Genomic DNA, 18,427 nt, shown 5'->3' on the forward strand with positions numbered 1-18,427 from the left:
CTCTACCCTCCCAACAACTTGTTAACACTTCGACTCAGATCGATACCATGTTCTCAATCAATACACATTAGTGTTTTATGATTACACGGAGCGATTTTAATTTTTTTTCCTAATGCCAGATACCGTTCAGCAAACACTGAAAGGGGCTGCAGCAGCAGGCTTCACTCACCCTCGTCCTTCACAGGCTGGAGCTCCGACACCGAGCCCGAGGAGTCCTTCCGGCACAGCGACCGCTTGGTCTTGCCCGGGCCCTGTCCCGGTCGGCTCCTCTGACGCACCATGAAGCCCCCGATGCCTGGAGGACAGACGGGCAGACAACACGTCTCAGAAGCTTAACAGGAATACATTCAGCAGAAGGAACACATTTTAAATTCATTTGGTTCAAATTGAATGCCACCACAATGCAAGATTCATTTAAATATTTGATTGCATTGAATCCAACTATATTTCTAACATCTCTACATCTATCATACGGCTTTATATAATGCTGGCCCTTTCAGTAGTTTAATTAAAGAGACCCTGTGTGATGAGAGTTACTTTTTAATAGAGTGCTGACCGCTGCTTTCACTGTGAAAGCATCTCTATGAAATTCCCCCTTAAGAACCACTAGAGACGCACCCTAGGGAGAGAGAGAGGGCGTATGAGGGGGAGCGAAAAAAAGCGTGAAAGAAAGAGTCGAGGGAGTGTAAGTAAGTAAGTAAGAGGGGGATGTGAAAAAGAGAGCGAGTCGGGGGGAGAGCAAGAGAGAGAGAGAAGGGGGGGAGGCGCAAGAGAGGGGGAGAGTAAGAGGGAGAGAGAGAGAGCAGAGACAGAACGGGGGGAGGGCTCAAGTGAGAGAGGGGGAGAGTAAGTGAGAAGGGCAAGTGAGAGAGAGAGAGAGAGCGAGAGAGTGAAAAAGAGAGAGAGTGGCTTGAACAGAGAGACGGAGAGCGAGCGAGGGGGCCGGGAGATGGCTGCAATTGGCTGCGGCCGCAGCGCCGGGCACGTACTGCACCATTTTACGCATCAGAGGAGCTGTCTCCTTCAATCAGGTGCCCCTACCCGGCCGGTACGGCTTCCTCTTCCTCTTCTTGCTGCTGTCCGCCCCCTTGGAGTCCTCCTCCATGGGCTCGCGCTCCAGGCTGGAGTCAGACTTGGCCTCGCAGTCGAGGAGCTCCGCCTCTGTGGAGGGGAAAACGGGGAGGGGGAAGTCGGGGGCGTTACTGATGATGAGTGACAACCTTGGGGTCAGGGGGCTCGGCCACCAATAGCATTAGCGACACGCCAAACAGGGTCAATTGAATTTCAACCATTTTCCCCTCGGCCGCGAGACATTAAGCCTGAATCCAATGAGGTTTTCCGGTTTCATTTGTGCCCGTCTTCTAATGACTTCGCTTAGCGAGAAGCCTCTTTGGGCTATTTAACTTTTCCATTAGGTCTGAAAACCCTCCAAGAAAAATACAATACAGCAGTCTTTATCAAAAAAGAGCCCTGCGAATTCGAGGAGGGGGGTTAAAACATCCTCGCATGACCATCCCTTCCGACCGACAAAACCATGCCCCCTTTTCTTTCGCATCCTTTTGCCAGGAGTGCTTCGCTACCTCGAGTGTCTTCCATGTCTTCGTCGCGGGAGAGCTCCGACAGGGGGTCCACGGGGGTCTGCAGCACCGCCACGCTGTTCTGGTTGATGATCTTCAGCTTGAGCTTGGGCTTGGGCTTCCGGCGGCGGGATGCGGCGGCTGACAGGCTCTGCAGCTGGCACAGCCCCGACTCCGTCAGACACACGCCGTCCTGGGTGTAGGTCCTCGCCAGGTCTGCCCGTCAGGAAGTACAGACAACCACCGTCATCAGCTTCATCATCATCGTGCAAATGATACTACTGTGCTTCCAACTACGATCACAAGCCCTCAGAACCTGAGCCATACTGCCAGATTCACAAAACCAATATGTTGACCTCGAGGAACAGGAAAGACAGAGCCTAATGGTTTTTGTTTTGCTTATTCAAAGTAAAAGTTGCTTATTGATACACGATCCCCCAGAGGTAAAAGGTTTGGGATCAATATTGGATTGCTGTGCTACATTGGGTCCTTCCCCTACTTTTGTTGGTGACATTGCTACTTAAAATCTGTAATCAGAATTAGTTGCTTCCCTATCGGTAGGTATTTATTCGGCTGGCATTAGTGATCTTACCCAGTTCTTTTGCCTTTGTCACAATCTGCGTCATAACTGCCGGCTCAATGCAGTCTCTGGCCTTGGCCGCCACTGCTGCAGCAGAGGAAACACAAAAGGCATTAAAACACCAAGATGGCAGAATATGAAAAATAAAAACATGACGCAACAATAATCGTTGGTATATTCAGAGACCTTGGTCAACCCTTCGTCACACACACACACACACACACACACACACACACACGGGCACACACACACAATCAATGTTGCACTCTCAAGATACCCTTTGTGGTCTTGAAAGCTCGGCACATTGTGCAGTCAAAACTGCTATCGGCGGCTTTCTCCACATCCTCCTCCGAGTGGAGACCCTGACAAGAGGCATGGAGCCATCTGTGGAGGAAGCAGAAGCCTTGGTTTAAAGACGCCCAGGGGAGGTGGACGTGCGGACGTGTGTTTTGTCTGTGTGCCGGCTTTTGGGTGGACGTGTATGTGCATGCAGGTGTGTGTATGTGTGCGAGTGTGTGCGTGAATGTGTTTTGTGTGGAAGTGAATGTGTTTGTGGGTGCGTGCGCGCGTGTGTGCGTGCGCGCGTGTGTGTGTGCGCGCGCGCATGTGTGTATGCGCATGCGTGTGTGCTTTGTTTTGCAAAAAAAAGTGTGGGGACTGGCGAAGCGTCGAGCGGGGTTGGGGGTGGGGTGTTTGGGGGTGTGGTGTGTGGGGGGGTGACACACCTGTCGCACTGGCGGCACTGCACTATGATGGCTCCCTCGCTGTAGTCCAGCAGGCAGATGGGGCACGCGGTCAGGCTGGCGCACGGGGCACACCGCGTGTAATTATTCTGCCATTCACAGCGCAGGCCGGGAGACGTGGCGCCACACTGGGTGCACGACACGCACCTGGAGGGGAGAGCGGGAGGGGGGTCAGACACAGGGAGACCGGGGCCGCTTTGGGTGGGCGCCGGGATCACATGTGGAGGGGATGACAGCACTAAGGCTTCTCTTAACAAGTCATGTTCTTTTTTTGGTTTTTTACTAGAATCGTTTTTTTTACTGTTAGTAAAACTTATAAGAGCTTGTCGCATCTTAGGGAATGTATAAAGTGGTTCATTGCAGTGATTATAGATCTCAGGTGGATGGTGTTCACCCTCTTTGTAGGAAAGCTTACGTCTGCCGCATTTACAAGCACACACACCACCTGTGATAACAAATCTTACAAAAATGTGAAAAGTAATGATCCAATTGTTAGGAATTTCTGGTTGAAACGCGGTTGGGAAATGGCGATGGCTTGAATAAGGGTTATTTTTCTTCAAAAGTCACAGCCTAAATCCCGCTGTCTAGGCAGGCTCTTTTGAGAATCAATTTGCAACAATATCCAAGAGGGAGGGGCGGGGCGCTGGGTCAAAGAGCGAGCCAGAAAGCACAACACTGAGTACTTGAAGGAGGCTTAACTGACTGTAGACTACAAAACGTTATAACGCACGTAATAAGGTGTTATAACAGCAACACACAGCAAAAAAAAAAACAGCAACACACAGCAAAAACAGAATATATAAACACACACAGAGCTACACCCAGAAGCAAACCGCTGTGTCGGGAGGGACGTGCAATTATATTTATGATTTCCTATTTCCTGGGCGCGCAGACAACGTCAACCGCCAGTGGCGCGTGCTCCCGCCATGGCTCACCACTTGCACTTCCAGCTGTCCTTGGGCACGTTCTGCAGCGGGGGGTCCAGGCAGTACGTGTGGTAGCTGATGTCGCAGTCGTCACAGAGCAACAGGCGGCCGGGGTCCGTCGCCTGGCCGCACGCCTCGCACACGCTGCACTCCAGACAGCGCCAGCCTTTGCTCAACACCACCTTGGTGATCTGCGGGAGTCACAGGGCCCACCATGAGGACAAGGCCCGCCTGAAGGGGGCCGGCAGCGGGCCGTGGGTTGCGCGTCCTGGGAGGGAGCCAGCCTTACCTTGATGCCAACGCAGAAGGGATGGTAACACTGGCCGCACTGCGCACAGGCCAGCAGGCGGCCCTCCGCGCCCAGCCCGAAACTCCCACACACCACGCACATGTCCTGCAATAGGAGCAGAGATGAAACGCTGCCGGGGAGACCGGGGAATGGTGAAAGCTGCAGAGATGCAACCTCTTGTAAGCTACATTGTGCCCATACAAAAGGCCAGCCTCTAGGATTGTATGCGTTTTCTTTCTCCTTCTAACGCGCTCTGGTGCCGTGGACCTGCTGCTGGGAGATCCAGCAGCAGGTCCACCATGCCAGCTGCCCTACTGGGGCTGGATTTGGATACCTGTGTAAGCGTTGATGGTTGTTTAAAGCCTCAAAACCACAAGATTACAAGAGCAATTTATTCTGTTATATGAATGAACTAATTAAATCTACTGGGTGTTGAAGGCACTGGGTATGACTATAAAGAACTACAATATATGCTCTCTTCTTTCCGCTCCTTTAATGATACAAGGAAATAAAGCCTAATTATATAGAGCGCCTTCCAAATAAAACAATAAAAAAAAGGCCAAACCTGTTTTAACGTGAAACTGTCGTTGCTCGAGAAAATGACGACGGTGTTGTGCATGGCGTTCTCTTCTTCCTCCTTGACGGGGTACTGCGACTCCATCGCTGTGAGCTGAACGTTGAGAGGAATGTAGAGGATAAGGTGCACGGTGGCAGCAATGGGGACGCCCCATCCAAAGTCAAAACAACAAAATCATCGAGACAGCCAAGGCAACCGGTTTGGCCGTTTACTCAAGTATATAAAAAAAAAATTCATACTTTGAAAAAATAAATATCTATAACTAAGAAATAATTATAAATAAAAATATCTAAAAAAAATAAAACAATGATTTGTTTGAATATTTGGGCGATTATCATTAATCAAAACACAAAAATAAAAAACAAAAATAACCCGAGCCGGCCTTTTTCACAACGACGTAATCACATGTCAACACCTCTGCTGAGCTCAGCTGGCGATGGGCACACACAGTGCGGTGCCCCGCATACATTAGGGTTAGTGGTGTGGTGTTGGGTCGAGGCGTGTAGGAGGACGTTGTGAAACAGTCAGTGACACATACCCCGGGGTGGATGGAGGGACTAGCGCCGCTCTTGCCCCTGGCCCTACCACGCCCCCCTCTCCCCGACAGCCCCGCACCCCTGGGCCTCCTCCTGCCTGGGAAGCCAGAGCCGCGGCCCTGCAGATGTGAGACAAAACAAACGTTACGCCACCGACTGCACCGCAGGCACCGGCTCCGAGGCACGCTGTGGAAGCACACACACCAACATACGCACACTAACTTCTTGACTCACACACACACACACACGCACACGCACGCACACAGAAACTTCTAGACAAACGCACAAACTTTTTGACTCACACACACACGCCTATTTTCACACATTGGAGCTTGTGAGCAGGCGCACACAAACATTTGAACACACAAAGACTTTGGACACACAAAAACACACACAGCTGCAATATTAACCATGCACGTGCAAACACATTCAAACACGCAGAACCACACACACAATGCTTCAATGCTTGTTGTAACAATTGAAGACCGCTTCATTCATTACCAAAAATATGTTTCTACTGAGTGAATGCTTTTTAGCAGGCCACGGCTCTATAGAGCTGCCACGGCTCAATCTCTCTCTGGAGCCAGATAAGACTCAAACAGCCAAGGAGGAAAAAAAACACAACACGTCTCAACTCCGGAGAGGTAATGTCACTCTTCCTGCGGGCTGTGTGTGTGTGTGTGTGTGTGTGTGTGTGTGTGTGTGTGTGTGTGTGTGTGTGTGTGTGTGTGTGTGTGTGTGTGTGTCTGTCTGTCTCTCAACTGTTAGGCAAGCCAAGCATCCCTTGACGAGTCATTTGCATTCAGCCTTAAAGTGCTCAGTGAATTTTTTTTGTACAAGAGCAAAACCAAAAAGTGAGAAAAGCCATCCCAAAACAAGTAAACGACGTCATGGGGGGGGGGGGGGGGGGGGTCAGTCTGCAGTGAACTTCCCCTGCTAATGAGGTGAGGAGCATGCAGCCGCCCCAAAGAGACCGGGACTAAACCGTTCCCATCCACAGCCCTCCTGACATCTCCTGCCACCTGGGTGGTGACTTGACATTCCTTGAAGGCACCTCTCCGGAAAGGGGGGGAAATTAAATAAATGCATGGAGCTGTCGGTAGAAGGCCTTGGAGTGCTTGTGCCAATAATTTCAGGTCCTACCTTGGCGTCAGCAGGTTTTCCCCCCAGCGAGAGGCCCCTGCCTAATCTTGACTGTTTAAACTGAGCTCCCTCCCCTCCCACCCACCAATATCCCTTTTCATTTTTCACCACACATTTGGCATTAATCCAATGACCCCGCCTCCCTTCCCTCCCATCCTCTTTCTCTCTGATGCTTTCACAGAACATGACATCATCGCTCAACCTGGGCCCAGCCTCCTCCAGCCGCCGCGCCAATTAACCCCCCCCGACTCCACATCAGTGACCCGTGCGACCGCAGATCGCCATGGCAACAGATTGTTGCACACATCTCTGCCCGAGTGCCTCTGTTTTGCCCTCGGCGCTGTCAACCTTCCACCCACTTGTCACAGGCCTCATCACCCGGGCGAGCGCTGACACCTACACTTAGGTTACGTAAACACACGGCGCGCAGCCACAACAAACTGGTACGTGTGGCACTGGTAACGAACAAACACGCCAACATGGGAACTGTGCACGCACAAGTACACACACACGCACACACATACCTACCCTCACACACATAAACACACATTAGTGCGGTGGATTAGTCAGTTACTGGTATGCTCTGTGCAATGCAGCGTCCGAGGGCCATGTATAATCTCCCGAACCCCTTCCAACAGAAGGACTGAAGTTGTAGAACCGCGGCGACTTTCAAACTGCCGTGTCCTCCTCCCCCAACAGGGATGCCCCTCCCCCTGATGGCTGGGTTATGGGTCGGTGAGAGATGGCGGTAGTAGTGTTGAAGTGTACCATGCAAATCATAACAGGGGAGTGCAGACCACACGGGCCTAGGGACTAACAGTGCGGCGCCAGCCGAGCCGCCCTGGTTATTTACCACTCTGATGCTCCAGCCGGGGCTGCCTGGAGGCTGCCTGGTCTTTGGGAAGTCCCACCCCTCAGGCTGGTCAGGAGACCAGGGCGAGGGAGAGCTCACACTGCTATGGGGGCTCCATGCACCCTAAGGTAAGGATCGGTAGATGGGGGGAGGAGGGTGACAGAGTAAGGCAGAGGAAGAGAGTAAGGCAGAGGAAGAGAGAGAGAGAGAGAGAGAGAGAGAGAGAGAGAGAGAGAGAGAGAGAGAGAGAGAGAGAGAGAGAGAGAGAGAGAGAGAGAGAGAGAGAGAGAGAGAGAGAGAGAGAGAAGGGAAGAAAAGGGCGACAAAATGCAGCAACTTAAAAACAAAGCCGGCGAAGGAACCGAAACACACACAGCGAGAGCAATGTTAGAGGGATGCGGTGAGCAGAGATGGGTCCCGAAACTGGGTCTGAACGTCTCCCGGGACCTCGTTGGAAAAGTGCGTATACGGTTAGACATTTTCGGTATCGCTATCGATGCTGGATCTCTCCTCGCGTCGTGGGGGCGTGGTGTACACACAGAACGACACTCCTCACGCTTGAGGGAGCGACTCTTTCTAAAGTGGGCCTACATTTTAGCCGGCTCGATGAAGATCCCAATTCCCACTGCCACCAGTGTAATTCCCTTCGCTAGCAAGGGAGGCGATACTGGCAACCCGGCAAAACACTTGAGTAATAAGCACAATTGATATGTGCTACCCGATCCCAACAATCGTATAGTAGTAGTAGATTAATAGTATAATCATATAGTATAGGTTATAAGAAATGATGATAATGAACAAACAAATACATTTACGCAAGCTGGTGAGCCAAGCCAGTATGCTACGAATCGAGTTTATCCCCCACAATGGGGTGATTTAAAGGGGGGTTTACCTAGCCCAATATGTAACAAATGCATGTGACTATTCAATAACAGTTTTAAGAAATACATCCCTGGTTATTTACGGCTGTGGTTTGAGCGCATATGAATCACAGGGGGCACATATGGCCCGGGCCTATGGTTCACTGTTTGAAGGAGGAATATTATTTTAAAATAATGTTTGTTCAGGTCATATCGATTAATTTCAAATGTCGCTACTGTTGTAGCTAAATAAATTATCCAAAAACTGTTCATATTCGGTTTCATATTTTTACAGATAATGTATTGAACCGACACACAGTTTCAAAAAGAGTAGTAGTTTCGATACCTATCGATTCATATCCCTATTGTGAGCGTCTGATGCAGCCCTCTGGGAACCCTTCAGGACCTAGCCCGCGACGTTAAATAGGGATCAGTATACAGAAAGGGGTTAACAGTTTAAATTGCAGCCAATCCGGTAGCTTAACCATGCACGCGGCACAACACAGGCAAAAGGGCGCGAGAGGAGTTATTGTTAGTCACAGGACAACGATGCTCAGCGCTCCGTAATACAGCAGAGGAGAGAGGCAATGCAAACCTCTCGCCATGGCAACAAGGGAGAGAGGGGAGGGGGGAGAGAAGGGATGACGTCAGCGTTACGTGATTCCAACAGACTCATTTTGTAACTATTTGGTCTAAAAACGGGGAAGCATGAATACATGTCCCCGGGCCTAGTTTAACAAATTAAGTAGCGTCTTGTAATGTTTGTTTAAGACAGCGGATATATATCTAGGGAATGAGGGGGAAGAGAACTAATTTAGTCTTAACTCAGCGGAATCATTCATAATAAATATAAAATAGCCACGGGTGTGGTGCAAATAGCGATTTGCAATCGTTCGAGGTGGCCTGCTCACTGTGCCTTAGTGACAAAGTGTGCCAACAATCCGTTTTGGGGCCGGAATTTTTTATTCCAAATCTGTTTTCTTATATGAATACACAATTTTGTATCAGGTCAGTAGAGGTGGTGAAAAAGAAGTCCATGATAATATGGTAATGGTAAGAGCTCGGCGAGAGCCAGTGCTCGCACTAGATGAAGCCATAACGTGTGATGTATGTATATTCAATGGGGACGTGGAGCAGGGAAGTACAATGATTGATGAGACGGAGCATGCGACTGAGCCAGGCTGTGCAGAAGATTCGAGGCAAGCAAGGTTGTTTTTTAGCTGGGGTTCCTTTTTTTTTTTTTTTTTTCATACAAAAGAAGTGCAAATTCCTACGGGGGGGAGGGGAAGTAAAAAAAAACTAAAAAAACATATTTCCAGTTTCCACTGGGCTCTGTGCGAACGGCTTTACCTGCTAGCCAAGTGGACTGCAGTGGCACACTACGGTAGGGGGAGGAAGGTGGACGGGGATGGGGGGAGATCAGTCAGCGCTTCAATCAAGTCGCTGCACTAATGCAGTCAACTGCAAGCTGCAGCACGACTGCACTGCCCTGAGAACCCCGCGAGCTGTTTCGAAACAACCTCTGCCAAGAGAACGTAGCCAACCTCCAACCAACTTAACCACCTTGGAAACCAGCCAGAGCCCACTAATTCATGGTTCTCGCCATAAAATACATATTTATATTAGCCTGCGGTCTCAGAGGATTTAACACAGAGACCATGAATAAACCACCAACACGAACCAGGGACATAACACCGAGCATCTACCCTGCCTACCTGCTTCCCCCTTGGTCTCCCAAGGACCTAACCCCCAGCCTCCACCCTGCCTACATGCTTCCCACTGGGCCTCCCAAGTACCTAACCCCAGCCTCCACCCTGCCTACTTCACTATGGGCCTCCCAGGGACCAAACACTCAGCTTCCACCCCCAAGTACCTAACACCCAGCCTCCAAGCTGCCTACTTCCCTATGGGCCTCTCATGGCCCCACAACCCAGATCCTGCCTACCTCCCTATGGGCCTCCCATGGCCCCACAACCCAGCTCCTGGGTTGTGGGGCTCGATGTTCCCACGTTTCCTACCTGCTTCACTCTCGGTCTCCCGGGCGAGAACTTTCTCTTGGTGATTGCTGGCTTCCCCATGCCGATCTTGGGGATGAAGGGTATGAGGGTTGTTGTGGCGGTGGTGGGTTGAACACTGCTATGGTCCCCCAGGGGAGGGAGGCCCTGGGTCTGCGGAGGCTCTCTGGGTGAGGTCCCCGGAGCCAGGGGAGAGGAGAGGGCGGGAGACGAGGCCATCTCCCCCAGCGGCTCCAGAGCCTTCTCTTCCGAAGACGGCCCCGTATTGGGAATGCTCTCCGGGGTGGTGTCCATCTCCTCCTCCTCCACCGCGCTGGAGCCCGGCGATCCGGAGGTCCCCACCGAGCTCTTGCGAGAACAGCTCTCTCGGTGAGGGTCCGTCTGAGTCCTCTCCGGAGCCGCGGGCCCCCGGTCCCCCTCCCCGCCCGAAGGCTGCGACGGGGACACCTCCATGGGTTCGTCCGAGGCGTCCGGAGACACCGGGGGACTTTGTTCTTTGGTGGGCGAGGTGATGGCCTTGGTATCCTTTGTGCTGGGTTGTAGGGTGCCCTCCTCGGGGGAGCGTTCTGAGTTTGCTGGCTTGGTGGTGGTGGTGGGCGATGAGCTCTCCTGTGCAGACACCTCCTGGAGGGGCAGCTGGGCAGGGAGAGACCGGGGCTTTGGGCTGGTGGACCGTGGTGATGCAGGGCTGTCCGTGGACGAGGGTTCTGTCATGGGGGCCGCCGCTGCTGGATGTTTCACTGGTGGGGATGAAACAAAATTCAAAATGTATTAATTGACGATCAAAATGTTGCACAATTAAGATACATGATTAATTACATAATGGGGGGGGGGTACTGTTTTTGGTGGAGCAAAACGTGAAGAGCTTACAGTGGAGTCGAAACAACAGATTATTATATACCATGCTATTAAACTGTAAATAACTTAAACAAAATACAGAAATAGCTTAATGGGACTGCACCCAGCCATGCGATCGATGAGCTCTACATGTTTTGAATATAGAGAGGATATTTAATTGGGCGTTGCAGCTGTTCTAAATTTGGAAGCAAACATGAAGGACTGGGTTTGACAAATCATATTTGACAACAAAAAGATTCCTGGTTGAGGACACCCCTAGCATGTTACAATTCATAGCTTAGGCCAGAAGGATCCTAAAAATGAATAGACAATTGAAATAACGGTTAGATAACCCTGAACCTAAATTTATATTAGAATAAATAAAAGGCAACATTTAATCAGAAAAGGGTTCTGCTCTATTGCTTTGCTTGAGCATGCATCTGTGAAGTGTGCAGTAAATATTGGGCTTTAAAAATAAAATGGTGAAATAACAAAAAGGCACATTGCATACTTATCCAAAGACATCATTTTTTCAGACATTTTTAAAGGCCCTGCTGCAGTTAAGAATCCCCTGATGTAATACAACGATTCAACAGTCTCTGCCATGCATTTCTGACTGACAACAGATTTGAACAATCATTTTCCAGCTTTGGTTAAAATGCCACTTGGCAATGTGGTATGATTATAGAATGCCATGCCCATTTGGAAAATCTCTTTACTTCTCCTTTCCGGTCAGTAAATTGTACACGCAAAACGTGTTATTTAGCCCAACAACAAAACACCTTTTTTTGTTGCATACAAATATATTAGGGGTGAAACGGTTCACACATTGAAAGCTTGGCTTACATTATCACATTGACACATCAAAACAGTGCCTGCTTTATAACATAAAAAAGTAATTAAACAAAACTTCCAAAAGGAATGCATAGATCAGCAGCATATGGCAAAATTAAGTCACACAGCAGCGCCTTAAAAAAACCAAACACTTGAAACAATTAGTCTCTCAACATGAACTCAAAGTGTGACTGGGCTTTTTGTCTCCGTGTCTGTTGTAATTAAATAAGCAGTGAGGTAGTTCTCTGTAGCTCTAGACATCCAGCTCCCTGCATTTAGGGCAAGAGGCTTTTTGACATGTCAGGGGCTGTGACCTCGAATGTTTGACAATTCCCATCTTCGACAGAAAGACTTATAGTCAACGGCTTTAAAAGTCTAAATATTTGGTGTGAAAATTGTTTGTGTGTAACCGCAGGATATTACATGAAGAGGACTGGGTATCTGAGTAATACCACGTCATTGCTTGGCTTCTTAAAAAGGTATAGCCTATGAGTTAGGGTTGGACGATGGTTTCTATATTCATCATCTCCAGATCATTGGTATTCTAGATCGCCAATAAACGATCTGATCCCCAGGGGGCAGTGGGAGGAGAGGTAGGCGAAGTATAGTAATGTCAACTGTAAGATACTCAGTTTAGTTATGTGATAACTACTCTTATTGTGCAGTGCAGAGTGCAGTGAAACGTTTCGGTAACCAGGAATATGGAGAAAAGAGCTACAGGGTTTTTAAACCAGATATAAAAGCTAACTGTTTTTAAAATTAACTTGAACACTTTCGGCAAAGCAGGACATTAAAAATAACCCTTGTTTTGCAGCAAACGTGTATTCAAAGTTAGAGTTGAACATAGGCAGAGCGCTATGTTCGGACAGAGTCTAAGTGCACTCTGTTTGTAGAAGTTCTGAGATTTGTAAGTTTGTTAAAATCGCCTTAATTAATTTGCACTATCCATCATTTATTTTCAAAACAGAGCATATTCTAGACAGTTAGTCCAGGAGGATGCATAATATCAGGAAAATAATGCGACCAAAGTTTGGCAGCATTTCGAAACCATCAAGGAATATCCAAAAATACTGGGTCAACAACAGCCCTCATATCCTAATGCTCGAGCCCGAGAAAAGGATTCTCTCCTTCTGGGCTCAATAGTGCATTTTTTGTTCTGCTAAATTCAACAGTGTTGTGTTTGTTGAATCTGCTTAAAAGAATCATTCACAGGTCAGTCAAATGCTTCTAAAGTCTCTTGCATCGATTGCAGGTTTTGTATTTATCATTTCCAATGCCACTCTTGGGAGCGCTGCGACGAAAAAAAACCATCCCTGTTGCTACAGACATGTCTGGGGGCGGTGTTGGAGCCTCACCTGTCTGGACCTCCGTGGGGTTTTCCTGGACAGGGGACTCGGAGGCCTGCGGCCCGATGACACTGGCACCCACTGAAGCATCTGGGAGGAGAGGAGGAGGAGGAAGAGTCAACATGAGGAAGTTAACGTATAGTGTTGCCATACTAAAGTAAGATATATGGTACAGTTACCCGAGGAAACAGGAGACACAGATGTTCAGGGTTTACATTGAAATGGAAAAAAGGTTTTTATTACTCATACAATACAAATAGAACTATAGAATATATTTGCATTAGATGTGCTTTGCACAGGTTATCTCCACTAACCAAAACTAAATTTACAAATGCTTACAAATGACCAAGAAAGCCAAACATTTCTTAGAATCGAGTTTGTTCATAATTACTAGCCCTCAAAGCATGTGGTCCAAAGGTCTAGTCATAAAGAAGGCTCAATGCCTAATCAGGGTATTTCCTGCCCTGAAATGGCTTAGGCCACGAAAGGCATTTTTCACCATGCCTCAACTTTCTAGGAGAAATCCCACAAGATAAACCATAATTTATTGTTGAATTCAGGCATCCCACCAGCAGGTACAACTAGACTGACAGTAAGTTATATATGACGATGAAAAAGGGATTATCTGACAAAAACTATTGTATGGCAAAGTATTTAATTATTTTTACCACCAACTATTTTTATCTGATTAGTACTAGTGTGGAAAAACAAATACCTTTATGCCTTTGTGTGATTATAGCAGAGGCAAGCAGTTGTGAAATGTGTACGTGATTATAAGTGAAGCGTGTATTGCTTCCCACGATCATACACGTCTAATAGCCTTAATTTAGCAGTATTTTATCTTTACGGCAGCAATTCAATTCATCAAAGGAGGACAGTAATCAGGATTTGGCGTACAAACACTTCGAGGACTGGAACGCCATTTTTGTCAATATTAATAAATAAATATGGCTATGAAATAAATAAATTTGGCAATAAATATGCAAATAAATATATAAATACACATTCATTTTTCACGTTTTTCAAAAGGACTACGGCTATTTATTTTAGGGTACCATTTCATCATTCAACATTTATTTCAGGGAACTTCTTTTTTAAATGTCAAATTTATTTAATCAATACCAAATTTATTTCATAATGTTACAATTCCATCTCGTATATTGAAATGCGTGGGCGTGGTTATCTCAGACAACAGCACTGACTCACAGTACATGCAGCAGCACTGAATATACGAGGAGCCTTGAAATGCCGGGTGGACGGAAGGACATTTCTTGCACAGCGTCTATGAAATTAATGTGGGCCAAACTGTTGAGCAGACAGTATGGGCAACATCGAGGGGCTCCGAGACACTCTGCTATTCTAAGCAGCAACATGGTTTATCAGCAGATAATATTCCGCCTGGTGTTGAAGATTTTAGAAATAGTCGGGGGGGTAAGTTCTCTTGAAGATATGGACATGCATGAGTAAATCTTCAATTATTTGAGACTGACTAGCTAGTTAGGGACGTAATGCTGGATCTTTACACAGGTCATAAAATAACATTGTCAAACCAATACAAAAAATGACAACCTAGTAACGAGTAAACGCCACCCAAAGAAAACAAATTATACAACAAATTAGCCATTTATTAAATAAGATGTATATATATATATATGTTACTTAATATAGGCACTTATCTGGCACTAGTATGCATATATTCTATGTTGTACGTCCTGGCACTTACTCACATCGACAGCGATATATTGCTTCTCTTTCTTCTGACAAATGCACTTATTATAAGTGACTTTGGATAAAAGCGTCTGCTAAATGCCCTGAATGTAAATCTAAATGAGATAATGATATAATAATGGAATGGACAAGAGAAAAGCCAACACCATGGATAAAAGAGCCCGGTACGAGCAAGATAGGGGAGTAGTAAGGTGAACACAAACCAATAATAGATCCCCCTGCCTCAAAAGTATTTGAGTATCTTAGTTTGTGTGTGCATTGGACATTTCGCCCTTTGCATTTTATTCTGATAGCTATGCATTGCTATTTCCAAGAGTGGTGAACAACGCCATTTAACCCCACTTAGTACTAGCAAGCCAGCCAGGGCTCCAGCAGGAGGACAAGAGCACCGAGGTGAGGTGGTGGATGAGGTGGTGTAAGAGCAAAAAGGTGAGGTGGTGTAAGAGGTGGTGTAAGAGCAGCTGGGTGAGGTGGTGGATGAGGTGGTGTAAGAGCAGCTAGGTGAGGTGGTGTAAGAGGAGCTAGATGAGGTGGTGTAAGAGGTGGTGTAAGAGGAGCTAGATGAGGTGGTGTAAGAGGAGCTAGATGAGGTGGTGTAAGAGGAGCTAGATGAGGTGGTGGTGGATGAGGTGGTGTAAGAGCAGCTAGGTAAGGTGGTGGTGGATGAGGTGGTGTAAGAGCCTCATTTGGTAGTGGTCCAGGGGTGAGTCATGAGGTCTGGATCAAGGACATCCTTATTGACCATGAATATTCAATACAAATTAACATTCCTGTTGATAAATATAAATGTGATATAAATGTACATACAGATGTTGACGTGACTCTCCAAACCCTTTCAGTGTCATTGGTAAGGTGGAAGATGGTTTGCTCATGCTACTTTGCTCCAACAACCAACCTGGTCAGAAACAGACTAGTATTCAATATAATTGATGCAAAGCCAACCACAAAAAGCAGTTCCTGGATAGTGGTCACCAAAGTGTGACACACAATAATGAACTACACTTGGTGTTAATCTCACCCTGTTCTCCCTCTTCCTCCTCTCAACATGTGGTGATTTAATCAAACCCACTGCAAAGCCACAGTGCTCTTGCCGGTATGAATAGCACTAGTCATTCCTGGCTACACACACAGTACAGATAGCCCAGTCTTAACGAGCCTTCCACCATTTCAAGCCACAAGTTCCCATGTCACCCTGATCCTAACGCGGCCATGCACCTGCTAAGCATCGTTGCCAGGGAATGGGGGGTAACCATGGCAACCGGCATCCCAGGGTCTTGCATACTTTGGGGTTGGGGGAGACGGGGGATGGGAGGGGGCTTCGGGGGGGGGGGGGGGGGGGGGGGGGAAATCGCGACTGGAGCGGCATCGCAGGTGCACATCCGGCACCGATGCCAGAAAGTCAATAAGGCGATTGGTCTTTCGAAACCACCACCTCCAGCCATTGACCGAGAGGGGAGCGGACACGTGCCCCGCTCATTCACATAGACAGACCCCCCTCCGCCGGCTCCAGCTTCCTATAAGGGCCCCTGAATGGGGCCGATGGTAAAGATAAACACAGGGCTCCAGTTAACGTGGCTAAGGACAAGTGTCAGGTCTAATTTGCGCGGCCGGGACGGATCTCGCAGCGTCTTGCCGGTTGAGTCACGTTAAGCCCGCTGTCGGGCTCTGTGAATGGGGGAGGAGGAGGTTCCTGGCAGGTGACGATGGCTCTGGTTAATGACTGTAATTACATTATGCAGGCGGGCGGTCAGTGTCAGCGAGCGCCGCACTGGCAGAGCCGCGGCAACAATATCAGGTCTGTTACAAGTCAGGGAACGAGAAGCATTGGGCATAAATAACCAATTAGACAGACCGGACTAATGAAACCATGGCCAAACGAAGACGGCATAAATAGGCTCACTTTGCTGATATTGGTGAGGGTTGTATTCAAAATCAAACACTGATAAATCAGAAGGCGTTTCTTTGGGAGGCACGGTGTGTGTGCGCTTTGTGTCAACATTTTAACAATTCAAAATAAGGGCTGTGTTGCAAAGGAATAACAGTGCAGCTTCCCATTTGGGAAAATCCAAACACAAATAATGAATGTGGTGTTAATTTAACCCTCCGACTCCCCCGCCGTGCATGCCCCCGCTGCGCCGGTGGGTTGCCTTAGCGATGCAGCCCACTCTGTCAAGACGCTGAGTGATGTGGGGGGGGGGGGGGGGGGAACAACAACAGTTATTTACAACCCCGGCGGAGACAGCATAGCCTTGTGTCTGTTAATATCCAAGAGTGGTTCAGGGCCGCGGTAAAAGGGAGAACAACAACCTAGTCAACTGACACACGGAAGATCCTGGAAGGCCTCACGGACGCCAACGGAAGCTGAGCCGATCTCACAGCTGATCCAGCCATGCCGTCGCACGGGAAGATCTGATGTCGCCTCACCTAGCACCGACTGCTCTAGTTAGCCGTCAGGAGCGCGCCGTCTAGACCTAAGGAGCGGGTGGTGTGAGCTACGCTACACCCCCCGCCCCTGCCCACCCACCCACCGACCGACCCAACCCCCCGCGTCCCCGAGCCAAACATATCATTCCCCTTCCGCTCATCGGTGTGACCAGCCAAACAGCCCGAGAACTGAGTCACTGAGCTTCTGGGAAAAAAAATAGAATAAAGTACTGTGTTCACATCGCGGTGGGTAACCTGCAGCGCAAGTAGGTCACGGTGGCCGTGGAAACCGGCATTGTAAAGGGATGTGCTTTTGCAGAGCCGTAGCGGCGCATACGTTTGTGTAGAGCCATTTGGGATTGTTGACTGAACAATTACAGCATTGCCTTTGTTCGACCAATCTAGGCATCCTTCGAGGAGGTGCTGACAAAACAATGACGCCATTCGCAGTCGGTATTCAGAAGGAATGCATTTAGTGCAAATTAACGTGTCAGAATCTTTGTTTAATTTGGATGGGTGCAGCTAGTGGCATCTCAGCTGTAGCGTAAAGCAAGCAACATAATCCGAAAGAAAAATTTACAGTTGCAGTGCGAACTAGTGGACTGGTTCACAGTAAAGATAGGTTTTTCAAGCATGCGTACACACACACACATTACTTTTGATTTGCCACATTGAAGCTAATGTTGTTTTTGCTTATATATGCGGAATGAAGCGTTAACCATTGATTCATTATAAAATTCCTCACTGGTACAAACAGAATAAAGAGCTAGGACAGCCATTCCTCATGAGGAGGTTAAGAAAAGTTATTTTGTGGTATTGCACAAACCAGCGTAACTTTCCCACAACAATCCACAAAAGTAAAGTAGGCAAAGTGTTCTTGCAGGTTATAAAGAGAACATCAATCGGGATTGTGAAGACAGGCAGGCAACCACTACCTCTTCTGGTGAGGGGAGGAGAAACCAAGTGCTTTTTTAATTTTCAAAGCCAAGAGATACAAAGTCAGAGGAATGGCTTTAATCTAGCGCTAGCCCAACACCATCTGGTTATTGGTGAGGCCTCATGAAGGCGTAATTAATGCCTGCAACTCTGATGTGAGACACCGCTGAGAAATAAGTAACAGGAGACAGAGGGAGTGCTCGTCTGTGGTCTCCGTCCAATA

At 48.1% G+C, this 18,427-nt stretch overlaps 1 protein-coding gene across 9 annotated transcripts in view; it reads right to left on the reverse strand.

Moving 5' to 3' along the window:
* kmt2cb (lysine (K)-specific methyltransferase 2Cb) overlaps nt 1–18,427 on the reverse strand; it is a 74,650-nt gene that overhangs the window by 31,734 nt on the left and 24,489 nt on the right. For 7 of the 9 annotated variants that reach the window (XM_079751629.1, XM_079751628.1, XM_079751624.1 and 4 more), the window contains 13 exons: nt 13,126–13,206; nt 10,103–10,839; nt 7,225–7,347; nt 5,231–5,347; nt 4,681–4,785; nt 4,116–4,220; nt 3,836–4,017; nt 2,883–3,047; nt 2,435–2,541; nt 2,170–2,244; nt 1,581–1,793; nt 1,042–1,161; nt 170–295 (listed from right to left, as the gene is read on the reverse strand). In XM_079751629.1, the coding sequence (XP_079607755.1) occupies nt 170–295; nt 1,042–1,161; nt 1,581–1,793; nt 2,170–2,244; nt 2,435–2,541; nt 2,883–3,047; nt 3,836–4,017; nt 4,116–4,220; nt 4,681–4,785; nt 5,231–5,347; nt 7,225–7,347; nt 10,103–10,839; nt 13,126–13,206 (2,256 nt within the window). The remainder of the gene's footprint in view (nt 1–169; nt 296–1,041; nt 1,162–1,580; nt 1,794–2,169; nt 2,245–2,434; nt 2,542–2,882; nt 3,048–3,835; nt 4,018–4,115; nt 4,221–4,680; nt 4,786–5,230; nt 5,348–7,224; nt 7,348–10,102; nt 10,840–13,125; nt 13,207–18,427) is intronic. The other 2 variants (XM_079751622.1, XM_079751626.1) reach the window with 2 other exon arrangements.

Source organism: Pollachius pollachius (genome assembly GCF_949987615.1).
Source record: "Pollachius pollachius genome assembly, chromosome: 14".
Classification (NCBI taxonomy): Eukaryota; Metazoa; Chordata; class Actinopteri; order Gadiformes; family Gadidae; genus Pollachius; species Pollachius pollachius.